Raw genomic sequence first — 16,017 nt, forward strand, 5'->3', positions numbered from 1 at the left:
TGGATTGGTGGGTTGACCCGTTTAACCCATCAACTCGTGGTGGACCGGGCCAAGTTAGGAAATTTTGGGCGACAAATTTGGTGGGTCGGGTCGGGTCAACCCACTTAAAAGTGGGTTGAGGTGGGTAGGGTCAAATGGGCCAGACTAACCTGTTTTGACAACTCTAATCACACTCTTGGATCCATCATCAATTTTATTGGTTAATACTCTTCTAAGTCAATCACTAGTCACTTGTTTAAACTATCAGGACTCTGATACTACTGTTGGGTTGTGGAATTAAAATACCAAAGAATACTTTATCTATAAGTAATGAGTAAATCATACAACTGAGTTTGACGTCATGTCTTAACTCAAAATCTTAAGACATTACGTAAATATTTCTCACTTATATATTATTCAACATACCAAACTTTAAATCAATGTATGACTCATTTCACATTCGAACTCCAACATTAATAATTTTTAATTAATTAATCATTTTAAATATTAACATTTAATAATATTTTATTATTAAAACAATAACTTGTATCTACCTTAAATCAGTAATTCCTGGACCTGCTATCATCCTTGTCGTACTCATATAGTGCTGTCCTTTTTCAAAACCACAATTATAAGTTTCATTTTTATTTCAATTGTGAAGACACAAAAATATATAGATTAATAATTTTGTAAAGATATTCTATTCAATAACAAAACTGGAAAAAATGGATTAAGTATATTTTTATTGCCAAAAGCATTTTTTAAAATGACTAGCTTCTCGTATAATTTTTTTATTTTATATTTTTAATCTTTAAAAATTACAAAATCATGCTTTTCTTTTCATCTCTGACGCTTAGTGAGAAATTAAAAATAAGTTAATTTTTATTTATGAACTAAAAATAATAAAATTAAAATGTAATATCGAAACAAATTAACAAGTCATTTCATATATAGACGGGGTTATTTTTCTCTTTTAAAATTCTTTTAGTTTGTTGGCAACAAGTAACAGTACAGGTCAGAATGACGTGAAAATTAGTGAAATACAATTAAAGTGAAAGATTGTTAGAATAAAAAGATGGATATGAATTTATATATATATATAAATGGATACTTACAAAGTTAAACAGTATAAATGCACAGTAAAAAAGAAAAGAAAAAATGTAAAAGCATAGGAGGCAACTGAATTTGCAATCTTCCACAAGATCATTTAAGGCCCTACCAAATAAAGCAGGAACTTAAGCAAAGCAGCATGTCTAGCATGATCAGGACGACTTTATAAATAGGTAACTAGTCCTTCCCTAATTTCACACATCCCATTTCCTAAACCACTTAATCTATTTGTTGTATTCACCATGTCCGAAGAGAAACACCACCACCACCTCTTCCACCACCACAAGGATGATGAGGACAAGAACCCCATAGAAACTGAGACTGCCGATGACTACGACTCTGGCTTCAACAAGCCATCATACGAGACTTCTGGTGGTGTTGGTGCCTATGAAACTGGTTACAACAAAACTTCATATTCTTCTGATGACCCTTCCGGTGGTGGAGGCTATGAAGCTGGTTACAACAAAACCACATACTCCTCTGATGAGCCTTCTGGTGGCTATGGTGGTGGTGGATACTCCGAGACCACCGCTGTGGGTGGCTACACCAAAACAAGTGGTGGTTACGGCGATGATACTGATCGGCGTGATGAGGTTGACTACAAGAAGGAGGAGAAGCATCACAAGCACCTTGAGCACCTTGGTGAGTTAGGTGCTGCAGCTGCTGGTGCTTACGCCTTGGTAACTTTCTTTACCATTATTATTTCCTTTTTTCCCACCTTTTATATCATACCAAGTTAAAAAAAATGGAGTGTATGAGTGAAAAAAATTAAAATAAGGAGAGAGAGAGAGTAAAAGATATGTCAAACCATATGATATGAGAATTGAAGAGAGAAGTAAAGGGAAAATTGGAATAAAAGTGAGATGAAAAATAAAGTGATTGTATGTCAACATTTTATCCATAAGCATAGAGTTTATATATCCTCTCATTTCAAATTTAAATAGAATTTAATTATAATAAACTTGTGATAAAATGACCGAGTGAAACATGTTGATCCAAATCTTTCCAATAAAACTTGAATTTTAAATTAAATATAATTTTTTTTTAATTTAGTTCAACTATAGTTTAATTAGAACTTAACTAGTAAAATGTCACAAATTTTTTTAAGAGCTTTAACTTCATTTTAGAAAATTATATAAAATTCATCTTTTTTTTTTTCTTATGCATTCTACTAAATTCAACTTTTTTTTTTTCCCTTATGCATTCTACTGGGTCTCTATAGCTCACAAATCTTATTAGATGTGTCAAGTCAAACTGAATAACTTATACTGTTATTACCTCTGATTGATATTATAAATAATTTTTACAATATAATTTAATATTACATAATGATTAATTTGATTTAATTTTAATTAATGATGTGTGTAATAAGAAGGGAGTGAGTTCGAATTTTTTTACTAACATTTGCTTATAAAAAAAAAATATTAATGATATGTGAGAATTAAACTTGTTTAAACATAAGATTTTGTGTGTATTTCTCTTTTGATAAATAGATAAGTAAATTTATTAAATATTTATGGATAGAGTGATGAACAGAGTTTTAATATAACCTTTAAATTTTGACCTAATGGTTTGAAAGCAAAGTTAAAATTGATATTTGGTTTGATAGCATGAGAAGCACAAGGCAGAGAAAGACCCAGAGCATGCTCACAAGCACAAGATAGAAGAGGAGGTTGCAGCAGCAGCAGCAGTGGGAGCTGGTGGGTTTGCCTTTCATGAGCATCATGAGAAAAAGGAAGCAAAAGAGCAGGATGAGGAAGCTCATGGAAAGAAGAAGCACCACTTCTTTGGCTGATCCAACTCCAAACACATAATCCATATTCCTTCTACTTATAATTTCTCTTCTCTTATGTATGCTTTTGCCTTCTATGTGTGTTAAATTATCTTCCTCTTTATTTTGGGACTGTGTGGAGAATGTTTCCTTTCTTACATCTTGCTTTCTATATGCATATGTACTGTGTTAAGTACATATAAATAATATATATTGTTAAATGATTTTAAATTACTTTATTTTTCTTTTCATACAAGATTCTTTTTCCCGCACATCTTGAATTAGGAGTATATATACACATGCATTCAGAAGAAAGAGTAAAAAGAGAATGAAATTAAGAATCACAGAGCGATAAATACTATGAATAATTTAAGAGTAATAATACATCAACACTCATTTATATATACTAAATATCTCATTAATTTTTGTTATTTTTCTTTTTCTTTTTTCTATCACATTATATCACTTATATATTATCATACAAATTTTATGTTATATCTTTTTAATTATGTTATTGCTGTAAAATGTTTAACGAATTTATCAACAATAATTTTTATTTAAAAATTTTATTGACTATTTTTTAATAAAATCTCTTTTTTCAAACATGTTTTATTATTATTATTATTATTAAAGAGGCTGGAGTCCAAGATCTTAAAAGATTCCATATAAATAGATTTAGAGTTTCCTCAAGTCATTTTCACAATTAAATAAAAATAGGAGCGTAAAAAATAAAAATAAATAATAGTTATCTTATTCATCACCATCGCACACGAGCATTTATTTTGAAAACAACCTATTCGTCAATTTTTATTTTTTATTTTATTCTTTTCCTTTAACCATGTAAGTTAAAAAAGGCAAATTAGAATTAAACTTTAATCTAATTAAAATAGGTGTGAACTTTAAATGGATCACGCGCATCATTCAATTACTTTCTGTTGCAACGTGATGCGCAGTCACTATATTGATTGTGATTTAATTTTGTTATATCATAATTTTTTTCATTATGCCCTTTAATATCAATGTTGTCTATTTCAGTTAAAAGCATCTAATGCTATAATTCAATTCAAAAATAGATTGTTGTTAATCAATCAAAGGACTAACTAGTAAGTAGTAATCGACATTATTTTCAGTAAAAAAAAAATCGACTTTGTTAAGATAGAAAATGCTGAGTTTTGCAGTATCGTGAAAGCCATAAAAATAAAATGCAATTCCACTAAAAAAAACAATCACAATATATATTCTTTTAAATAGTTCTTGAAATAAGAAAATCATATAAATAATATTTTTTTAAGCTAAATAGATAATTTTGTTATTATTATTTTATCTCACGAGAGAAATGAGAATAGAATATAAGTTTAGATATCTATTGACATTTTATCTCACACTATGGCCCTCATTTCACGCCATACACACACATAACCATTTGCATACTCAATATATAACATTTGCTTCTCACTTCTCTACACTACAAGAAAAACTGTTATTATTTATGAAATATTATTTACCGAAATTTTTCCGTAGATAATATTTAATTATCTACGAAATATTATCTACAGAATTTATTCAAAGTCCATCACACACTAACACAACCCCTCCCACTCTCATCTTTTCTCACACACATCGCATGATATAACACTCACATAAGTGCTTTTATTTTCTGTTTTTTTAAACACGACTAAATAAGGTTGCTAATCCATACAACACATGGATCAACTACATAATATTATTTCAATTTGATCAATAATTTCAATGCATGTATTGCTACTCTATAGTTAATTTATATTTTTCAAATTTTTATATCATAACGTACCAAAAGTAATTAATAATTTTTTCTGATTTAAAATGAGTTAATATGAACCGTAAGTAAACATAAGCTCAAATTTGAGTCTAAATATATGTGTTAAATATACAAAAATAAACCTATAATAACTCTTTCTATAATATAAACAATATCATATGAGAAATTAGAACACATGAAAATGAAAGAAGAAAAAAATGAAAAATTATTTATATTTTTCTATTTTTTTAAATAGTTATTTAGAATTTATTATTCTTTCAACTTTTATTGATATTTTAGACTAAAAAATATATAAATAAATAAAATTTCTGTAAAATTAAAGATTAAATTAACTAACATTAATAATTTATATAATAAAATGTGATTTATATACTCCAATTCAACTTAATCTAAGCTAAAAATGAATGGGTTGATTAAGTTATTGGGTAAAGTTGATTTGAAATTGTCAAATCCGGTCGATTCTAACTTTGCCATTATTCAATTCGACTTAACTTGAATAATTGATGAATTAAATTATCCCCACCACCTCCTCTCTCCTCCCCCCACACAAATATATATATATAAAATGGACATGAAGTTACTTTACTTAATAAAATTAAATATATATTAAATTTTAATAATTTAATTATTAGCTTCCCAAAATAATTAATTATTAAATTAATTTTTTTTATCAAATATATTTAGTTTATAATTTTTTAAAATATATTTTAATAATTATTCAATAAATTTTAAATTAATGTATAATATATTTCTCTAAAACATATATAACAGTGATTATAAAATTATTAAATTGAAAATGTTTAACGATTACTGACCTTATTTACGCCACTGAGCTATTTGTCTCCTTTGGCCCACTTGATTTATTCAGTCCACCCCATCTATTCTCCTTATCCAATCATCCCTATTGCCACCGAATATTCAATGGCTTCATTATACAATATCAATATCTATTCCTTTTATAAACAAAACGTTTCATTTTGTTATATGTTACAAATACCAAAATCTTAATAATTATTACCACCATAGAACATTAGAACAGCTCACGCACTTTGCAGAATGCAGATTGACTTACACCCCTTGCAGTAATTATCACCTTCAATTCTTACAACAAAGGATAATTTAATTTTCATAATGGAAAATTACACTTCTTTCACAAGCCTTATTAATCAATTTAACTTTTTAGATATGATTGTTAAAAATATTATAAAAGTCAATAACCTTATTATATATAATAATCTATGGTTAGATGATAATGTAGATATTTTTTACACTATTGATGTAATACAGACATTTTTTTTCACTTTGCATTTCCTTTAGCCTGAATATTTTTAGCCATCTATAAATGCATTGATTTGAAAGTCAGATCGTGTGACCTTTAGGTATTCTAAAAGCTTTTTTTTTTTTTTTGTTGCAACAAATATTTTTGGCTACATAAAAGAAATATTTATTTAGAATAAAAATGTTGAGTTGTGATATTTAAATTCTGAAAAATAGAATTTAATGAAACAGACCTTAATCCATTACATGATTTGTTGAGAGGAAAGCGATGGAGAAGTGAGTGGTGGACATGTGTATTGCAACGAACAGTTACAGAGTTGAGAGTAGTGTGGGTGTGGGGGCAACATGGATATTAATGAAACCTTAAAATTGAAAGACGCAACAAAACAAATGATAGATCTCACCGACAGATGGAGATTATTTGAATCTAACGGCCAAGCTTCTGCCAAATATGTCTTCCCATGTATTAGGGAAACCTTGTCGGGTTATGCTGCATACTGCATCGTCATTCTGACTTCACAAACACGCTAGTTAGTTAGCTCATATTCATACATCATTCATTTAACTAATATCAACTATTAATAATTCACCTACTTATATCAAATTATTTAAATATAAAATTCAATAAAAGAAATATATATAAAATATTACGTATAAAAATATATTATTTTATTTCATTCAAATAATAAATAAATAAATAAAGTATTAACAAATATTATTAAATTATAAAAATAAAATAGATTTTAATAATATTATTAAAATTGATAAAATTAATATAAAATAAAATAAAATGCAAGAAAGAGATATAGAGATATGGCTATATGGGAGAGAGAGAAAGGGACAATGAGAATGACATAGAGAGAAGAAAAAAGAAAAATAAAAAAAGAAAAAAAGAGAGATTTTATGTTTTGAAAAAGGATATTATGATTTTTTATATATATAATTTGTTTTCTAGTTCTAAAAGGTTAAATTTTCATTCTTTCATTAGATTGTTTTTGTGGAAAAATAAGATAAAAATAATTTCCAAAAAATTACTACCAAATATAAAAAAAAAATCAAGATCCTCAATTTAAAATTATTAAAAAAAATAAAAATATTTGACATATCAAATGTGTTCTTAATATAAAAAATTTTATATAATAAACAAATCAAAAATCAGAATTTGTATAATTTTTAGATAATAATTATAAATTTAACAAATTTATTATTTATATAACGTATAATTAGATGATAATATAAAATTAGTTTACATTATCAATATATCTTCATTAAATTAAAAAAAAAAAGTATGTAAACAATCAAAATAAAATCAAACAACTACTAGAGACTTGGGATTATGAGGACCTAGGTTCAATTCTCATTGCAATAATATTTGTAATCTTTTATATTTTTAAAAAAAATAAAAAATTAGACAACGGTACCAACCAAAATTGTAAAACTATAAATTATGAAACCCTGGCCAGTAGCTAGTGTACACGTAGTGAATGGCTGAGGCTGAAAGGGCACAACTTGAATGATTCAGGGAATTATCTCAAAAGTAAACCCAATCGATTGGGACATAAGGCTTCATATATGTCTTGCACCAACAGTTGGGCTAAATCCGTCATTGCATTCTTGCCCTCGTAAAATGCAAATATTGGAAACCAAAGGTCCAATATGCATTTTGGATATCCTTTATTCTTTTGGCCCAAACAAATCAAGGAAATTCAGCATGCATGTATTTGCTAATTTGGACTTCTGAGGATACAATATTATTTTTGAGATAATATTCTTCTCTTTCTTTTATATTTTATAAATATAAATATTTTTTTTTATCTTTTTAAAAAATTCATAACCAATAGTTAAAATACAAGAATAAAAGTGTCATTTTTCAAAATTACTTGTAAAGATAGAAAATAAAATCAAAAGATTTTTTTTTCTTTCAAATTGAATAACCTAACCACTAATTAGGGTTAGTTCTTGACAAAGTAATAAATTACAATTTGAATCTATCGGAAGAAAGTCTTACATTTTGTTCAGAAAAGTGGAGGAAAAAAAAAGGAACTAGGAGAATTTGAGGAGAAAAAAAATAAGAAAATTTATTATTCATTAAAAATGAAGAAGATAAATTGAAATGATGTGGTATTTGTTTGTTATATATAAGAAAGAGTCCAACTAACTAATACGGCTGGCCCAACATATTTTGAGACCAAAAGCAAGTTCTAAATTTGTGCCTTTTTAAAGATAAAAGAATAGTAAAAAAATTGACAGCCACTCATAAAAAAAGAACTTTCAACAAAAAATTACAATATTATGATAAATCCCAATTCTTACAATATTAAGCTTAAATCAATAAATTAAAGTTAATATTAATACAACTAATTCATTAAATTCTGTATAAATAAAAAAAAGTATTTTGGAAGCCTAAAATTAGGGTTTGACTAGCCTTATGCTTAGACAAGCCCATCTAACTAACTACTTGTAAGTTAAAAGTTAAAACCATCTAAATCAACCTCTATCTCTAATATCACCGATAGTCCAATACGTTTAAGAATTCAATCTCTAGTCATCTAAAACAATCTCTAAGACTCTAACTATGTCTGAACTTGTCTATCGCTTCTTACGAAGCATGCCGGTCGGAAATTAAAAATATATAAATATAAAAAAAAACAAGATTTAATGGAGTGAACGGGAAGAGTACTTTGGTGTACTTTGCTGATGATCAGACCAATTCCTCTAATAAAGCTTCATCCATCATGATACAAGAGTTAATCGGTGAATAGATAAATGGTTTCTTTTTGTTTGAGGTACCCTCCCGAACAAATTTTAGGACACGGTTAGATCCTTAGATGTTTTGTCTACAAGGCTTAAATTCAAACATAGGTAAGAATAACACGCAATCTCAACCACTTCTATTGGGAAAAACCCAAGTCCCACATCGACTAGAGATTAGGCAATTGAATAGTATATAAGTGGAAAGCAACCCTCACCTTACAAGCCGGTTTTGTAGGGTTGAGTTAGGCTTCAATCCACTATTCTAACATGGTATCAAAGCCATTTAGATCCACTTTAAATGGGCCACCCACCATTGATGCATGCCTCATAGGCATGAGGGGGTGTATTGGAAAAAAACCCAAGTCCCGCCTATCCTAGATCATTAAAAAGGGCCACCCACCATTTATCCACGTACCAAGCCCAATAGTGCTGGACGTGAGGGGGTGTATTGGGAAAAACCCAAGTCCCACATCGACTAGAGATTAGGCAATTGAATAGTATATAAGTGGAAAGCAACCCTCACCTTACAAGCCGGTTTTGTAGGGTTGAGTTAGGCTTAATCCACTATTCTAACAACTTCAGATCAAATTTTATGAAATTGTACCAGTTTAATAATATTCTCTTGGACAACCATGGTTTCCATGCTTTTGATGTTACATTGTTACTCTTAAATGTCCAAAAGCAATAGTAGATTCTCTTAAAAGACAATAAAGAATAGGAATAATAATAGTAAAGCCACTGACCATGTTGTAGCCGCTTTACCCCTATACACTATATAGTGAAGTAATGAATATGTGCTTTACTTGCACAGTTTGGTTCTTAGAGCCACAAAACTATACTAAAAATCGAAACATTTAATTTTTCCAAGGTTTGGGGAAAAATTAAGGACCATGGAGGTTGAGTTGGGGCTGAAGATCACAAGAACCAGAGATGATAGCACTTCCGTTTCTGATTTTCAGTTTGCCAAAGACAGATCAGGACCTGTTTTCTTGTCTAAGGAAACTGATGCAACGATCATTCTCACCGCACATCTAAAAGGTTTCTTTCTTAGTTTTCTTGTTCTATTTTTGTGTTAATGTTGCTAATGTGCTAATGTATGTATGTGCACAACCATGCAGGATATAAGAAAGAGAACATTGAGATAAATATCAGTAAAGATGGTAGTGAGATTTCAGTGAGTGGGGAGAAGGAGGTGCAAGAAATGCAAATGATACCGTTCAAGAAAGAGCTCAAAACCAAAGGGTTTGTGAAGAAGTTTAGAATCCCTGATGGGGTGGTTTTGGATCGGATCAAGGCTAGGTATAACCAAGAGGATGCACTTTTGACAATTGTGATGCCAAAAACAGAAGGTGGACAAAGAGTGAGTGGAATTGAGGAGGTGAAAGAAGAACCAGAAAATGTTGTTGATAAGACACCAGAACCTGAACCAGAACCAGAAAAGGTTCCAGTTCCAGAGGAAACACATCCAGTGAAGAAGGGAGGTCCCAAAAAGCCATGGACTCCTTGTCCTCCTTTGTTTTTTGGAGGATCAACTTTCCTTGTGACTCTCTTATTTCTTTTAATGCACCTCATTAGAGCCAGAAAGAGTTAATTTCTTTTTCCTTGTGATAACCCATGCTCTAAATTGCTTGGATCAAGAGAAAGAGTTATGATTTAAGTTGTTTCAAGAGGCTTTTTAATTTTGGGGTGTTTCCACCGATAAAGTATATCTTATGTATCCACAGATACTAATGGTTATGGAAATCGCATTTTTGGTGACTAGTTACTGAGTTGATATGGTTTTAAAAGATATTAGGTGATGAATGGATGGCCACATGGCAAATATCAACCAATCAGTATTTTTAATTTTGTAAAATGGACTAATGCAAACTTCAAGCGACCAGACCAATCTTGAATCTTGATTGGCTTTATAGCTGTGTGCCTGAAGTTAAGAATCTCCGAATTCTAGAAGCATCTCAGATTTGTCATGGATCTCATGATAATACAAATACAGGATATGATCATACTTTGTCATGAAAGACAAGAAAGAAACAGAGAACTGTTTTGCTGGCAATCAAATAAAAAATTGTGTTCAATATCAGAATAGCTTGTCTAGCAGTTCTCGATTACATTGAAGTGATGCAAAGGAAATAAAGATTAATAAAACAAATATGTGTGTTATGCAGATTCAGATGTACTGACATTTCATCGTGAAATGGATTTACTTAGATAAAAAAGAAAAGACACGTATTTTTTTATTGTATCCTGCTTCTTTCCTTTTCTCCAACCTTGATAACTTGCATCACCAAATATTTAGTATGTATATGTAACATGAGAAAATCAGAAGAGAAAACAAATAATGATTTGATCATCTTTACATCACGAACCATTTGTTTTGAAAGTTAAACTAGTTAAATAAAAACGCATGAATGGTTAAAGTAGTTTTGGCTGCACCTGTATAGCTTGTTTCTTTATTTTACATTTCTTTTTTCCATTTTGGTCCAATTTTGTTTACAAGGTCCATCTTTAACGGATACATTTTGGGTCAATGGACCCATCTATAAAAATTCGGACCGTACTGTAAATGACCCAAAATTAAGCTTCTAGTACAGTGAGTCAGTGACAATGGTAATGCATCTTGCTCAAGTTTGGTTAATTTTCCTAAAATAATTAATGGGCAGATAACCAATTATTTACGATAGACTTAAGCATAAAAATAATTTTAATATTTTGTTTTTGCATAAAAATATTTATATAATGTACGAAATATTGTTGAAGGTAGCCAGGGACAAATACTTTCTTGTTCAATCAACGATTAAATCCCATCATCAAAAAAATAAACAGATTGAATGATATTTTTGGCCAGAACAATGTCCAATTCATTCTTCTGGCCACGATTTAGAGCTTAAAAGCATAATGGTAATCACAACCAACAAAACATAGAGAGAACATAGCCACGGCTGAAAATAATGATATTAACCAGTTGTTTAAATGAAAATTACACAAATTCAACCGAGCTCTGTTGTCGAACACATAAACAAGTTATTCTATGTTTTACTTTTGAAGTGTCTATTATTACAACTGTACCATAAATCAAATTCTTTGATGATGTGTCAAATGTTAATATATACTTAAACTAACTTGACTATTATCCCGTAATATGCACAATTTAATATTTTTATTAATGTTTTTAATATAGATTATATATAATATTCATAATTTTTTCACTGATAACATGAATTGAAAACTTGCGTAACTTTAATTTAACAACCTACATTTTCTATGCATATAAAATCAACATTAAAATATATCTTTAATAAAATAATATAACGTCAATTGATTCACGTTTATTAAAATATAATTTAAACTAATAAAAAATAATGCGAACATTCTTTTAATTTTGTATTTCATATGCATAATTACTGTAATATTATGTTTACAAATACAACATTGTACTGATGTAATAATAATCATAATAGAATATATATAACTATGATGCAATATTACTAAAAAAAATTAATATTTCTTATAATAATTTATTTATTATTAAGATGGTTACCAAAACTGAAATAGAAACACGGACTATTTCAGATATTATGGTACAAAAATAATTGTTGTTGAGTAGACTAATTCATCAAACAATTGCCAGAGTTGAGTGGACCTAGTCCAACCACCATATGCCTAACAAACTCTAAGGTGGGCATTAAGCTATGCTCAAAAGCAAAACAGAGGTTATTACTTATTTCAACTTTAGTCCTTCTATGGTATCCCACGTGAATTTATACTTATATAATCATTAATCAAGAGCAAACCATTTCCTTTATTAATTTATTCACATTATATTGAGCTAGATAGAAAGATGATACTTTGCTAGTGAAGCAAAAATCATAAGTTCTTCTAAATATTCGCACACGTTGCAGACACAGCACGTGCGTACAGATAGAAAGATATACACGTAGAAATCATCATGAAGCCACTAACGGTTGAATAATATTTACTTCAATGACACTTAAAAGAGATAAAAATGGACTCCAATTATTCAGATTTCAGAGAATATGAGAATAAGTTCATGTCAAATCAAATATAGTAATAATAAATATATATTACTGCGTTACTTTACCCGCTGAACCAAATCTATGACATGTTACTGCAGAAAACGAGAGATGATGTGAGAAAACATTGCAAACACTTCCAAGTAATAGCACAAATGTTACCTCAAAGCCAAATCTTGATGACTTTATAAGACGTCTTAAAGAATAGAAATACACTGAAATCTGGTCAACAAGTTTTACCTCGACGAGGAACTAGTGTCATTTTGCCAATAAATTCAATTATGGATGACAATAAGCCAGGTCAAAGTCTACCCATTTCTATTACTTGACCGGAAACTCAAACACATTAAAGATTCATCGGGCCAAATAAGACAGAAATAACAAATTAACTTTTTTGTAACATTCCCAATTCCATAGAGTATCTGACAATGAATGGCTCAAGGGCGAGGAATACACTTATCTATGGTATATTTTTATTTGCCTTTAAAATTTGATTTTGATCGTATAAAGCTAAGCTAAGCCCAAATGTTATAGCAAAATCTTTGTAAGGCCATATTTCCATACACAGGTTGTAGGGATGGAAATGGAACAGAACAAAATACTTGACCATCGTCAATGCCATTTGCAATTTAAGTCCACAAATGATATGGAAGAGAAACAGAAATTAAGCAGTCTGATGGTGATAGAAGTACCTCAGAATTTGATCAATTTATATGTCTTTCTTTTTCTATAGTTAGCCCTTAGAGTTTATTGAAAATTTAACAATTCTGATACTCCAAAGGAAGTCAACAATTTACAATAATCTTCTCTTGGAAACACAAATGAAAGTATAAGAAGCAGAAGGAGATTTATCAAATACATATTCATAAACAAAATCAGCTACAATGAGGATGCAGCAAATTAAAGAGAAAAACAAAAGCAACATAGACCCCTAGGATCCATTTCAAATATCCTACATTCTATACATTTTATATGATTTTTAGGTACAAGAATCCTCTCTCTTACCACTTCATTGTTAGCATAATCTTCAGCCTTTGTCATTCTTCAACTTTTAATCTCCTCCGGTAATTGCTTCTTCATTTTGTAGTTTTCTAATTCAACGGAAGCAAAACTAGGCTATTATATCATATCATCTCAACTTCTATTTTCATAACAACACCCACAAATGGATGACGGAGGTAACAAGTTAATCAGCAAAGCTTGGCCTGCCAAGAGAATCAAGCCCTTCCATTCGGCTGCGCACAATTCTATGAAACACCTCCCTCACTTGGCGCTCCAAAGGGTATAATCCATCTTTCAAAGCATCACAAACTTGTGAAAGTTGCTGCACTATAAGTCTAACCTCCTTTTCTTTCTCCTCCGTCAAGGGGAATTGCACAGAGTCAGCCAATTCATTCATCAACCTAGCACATTTCTCAATCTGATGAATCTCCCTGAGCAAGCCACATGTATTCTTACGCTCTCGCTTCTTGGACTCCTCCATGATCCTTTCGTGAAGCGAGAGCAGCGAAACGGCCCATGAGAAACTCCTAGGAATGGTGAAATGAACATTTAATCCACGGTCCTGGCATGGAATTGCAGCCACAAGGACCCACATAACAAACAAGAGAATCGAATTCATGATGAACACAGGCATTGCAAGGCCACCAGAGGCCACAATGTCATTGGCCTTAGGTGGATAGATGTTGTTCCCAATTGCTTGGAGCTGCCTAGCAGCAGACCAAGTCCTGGAAACACTCCACGAAAGCGAACGAAAATGGCCCAAGGAGCGATGGTGGTAGTTAGCATTGTTACTATGATTGTGGCCATGGCTATGGCCATGATTATGGTGATGATCTCTACTACCACCACTGCTGCGGCCAAAGGATCGGTTTCGATGCGCAATAGAGGCATTGGAATCCTTATTATCATCAAGCATACCAATTACCAAATCAGTAAGGGCTTTCTTAGCTCTTCGAAATTGGCCCTCGGCAATGCTCCTCTGGTGCCCCAATGCACATTGCACAATCTCCAACAGCTTCTGCCATTGGCGAATCTGCTCAATCCCGTCACGAATTGCATTGCAAACATCCAAGGCCTTCACACTGCGCTCGAAATAATCGGACACCATGCGATCCAAGGGGGGTCTCAGAGCCTGTGTTTTGTGGGTTTCCAGAATGGCCCTGAACTCCTGTTGGCAACAGAAGAAGCAATCAAGGAGCTTCCCAAGCCACGAGAGTGAAAGCAAATCGTCGTTACCAACCGAAGAGAGTTCTGAGAACCGGTCAGTGACGTGTTGCTGAAAAGACTCCAACTCAGCCTCCAAGCTTGACCCTTCCATGGAAATGGAGTGAACCTGTTCGCGACGAAAACTCAGAATTGAACGGCCGAAATGGGTTAACGATGAAGGAGACGAACCTTGGAAGTCCGTCGCTGGCATTCTCACACACCACACACCTTTCACAATCTCACTATCTCTTCCCCCCAATACCTATTTCGTACACACAGTACCCAAAAATAATAATTAAAAAAAATAAAACACGATTTTTCTCTCCAATTCGACAACTTTTTCACCTCAATTTCAAAACCCAGAATTCAGAAGACCAAATTTCACATACCCATTCCCCAAAATTAATTTTTGAAAACACAAACTTTGAAACCTTTAAAAAATAATTATAATAATGATCTCAAGGTTTGAAACTTCGATCACTTCAATTAGAATACCCGGGAATGGAAAACCCAAAAAATCTCCAGAAATTCAGTATTAAAGCGCCTGAAGCGAAAGAATTCCCCTCAAAATTGAAATTTAAATCACTCCAATTGGATAACCTAGGAGTGAAAAGGAAAATTGAAGGCAGTGAAAGAAGAAAAAAAAGGAATTGAGAATGAGAAAGAGAAGTTAGAGAGGTAGTGAGAGAAATGTGGGGAGAAGTGAGGCATGGAATCTTAGTAGGAAGGTGAGGATTATATTGGGGAGAATTGGACCGCGTATTATGGTGGTTGAAAAAAATTAAAGGAAATACGTACAAACAATAAAAACGAACCCACAAAAAAGGGAAAATTATTTTCCTGAATTAGGAGTAAAATAGAGGTTTAGGTTTTAATCTATGGTTAATTAGAGAAAAAAAATAAGGTTGAGAAAAAAGGTTGAACGCGCACCATACACGTATTGGACACGGTGGCAAGAACCAAGATTCTGCATTTAGCGATGTAGATCCCAAAGAACGCGTACGGAGCATATTTGCGCCGTTGATTTATGAAACAGTGACCCTTGTCTCTTCTGTACGATACTACATGAACATGAGAATTTTTTATCA

General features: G+C 31.2%; 3 protein-coding genes across 3 annotated transcripts; 2 read left to right on the forward strand and 1 right to left on the reverse strand.

The window, feature by feature from the left end:
- The first annotated feature begins 1,262 nt into the window (after positions 1-1,262).
- Positions 1,263-3,094, forward strand: LOC109812497 (uncharacterized). The gene is made up of 2 exons (XM_020376478.3): positions 1,263-1,769; positions 2,699-3,094. Exons 1-2 carry the CDS (start codon positions 1,332-1,334, stop codon positions 2,882-2,884), a joined length of 624 nt encoding a protein of 207 aa, XP_020232067.1. The 5' UTR covers positions 1,263-1,331; the 3' UTR covers positions 2,885-3,094.
- Positions 3,095-9,479: 6,385 nt separating this feature from the next.
- Positions 9,480-10,987, forward strand: LOC109812551 (uncharacterized). Its single transcript, XM_020376541.3, has 2 exons — positions 9,480-9,728; positions 9,809-10,987. Exons 1-2 carry the CDS (start codon positions 9,581-9,583, stop codon positions 10,279-10,281), a joined length of 621 nt encoding a protein of 206 aa, XP_020232130.1. The 5' UTR covers positions 9,480-9,580; the 3' UTR covers positions 10,282-10,987.
- Positions 10,988-13,549: 2,562 nt separating this feature from the next.
- Positions 13,550-15,661, reverse strand: LOC109812538 (protein BYPASS1-LIKE). Its single transcript, XM_020376524.3, has one exon. The coding sequence runs from the start codon at positions 15,138-15,140 to the stop codon at positions 13,908-13,910; it is 1,233 nt and encodes a 410-aa protein (XP_020232113.1). The 5' UTR covers positions 15,141-15,661; the 3' UTR covers positions 13,550-13,907.
- Positions 15,662-16,017: the final 356 nt, after the last annotated feature.

Source organism: Cajanus cajan, chromosome 7 (genome assembly GCF_000230855.2).
Source record: "Cajanus cajan strain Asha chromosome 7, NIPB_CcT2T_4, whole genome shotgun sequence".
NCBI lineage: Eukaryota > Viridiplantae > Streptophyta > Magnoliopsida > Fabales > Fabaceae > Cajanus > Cajanus cajan.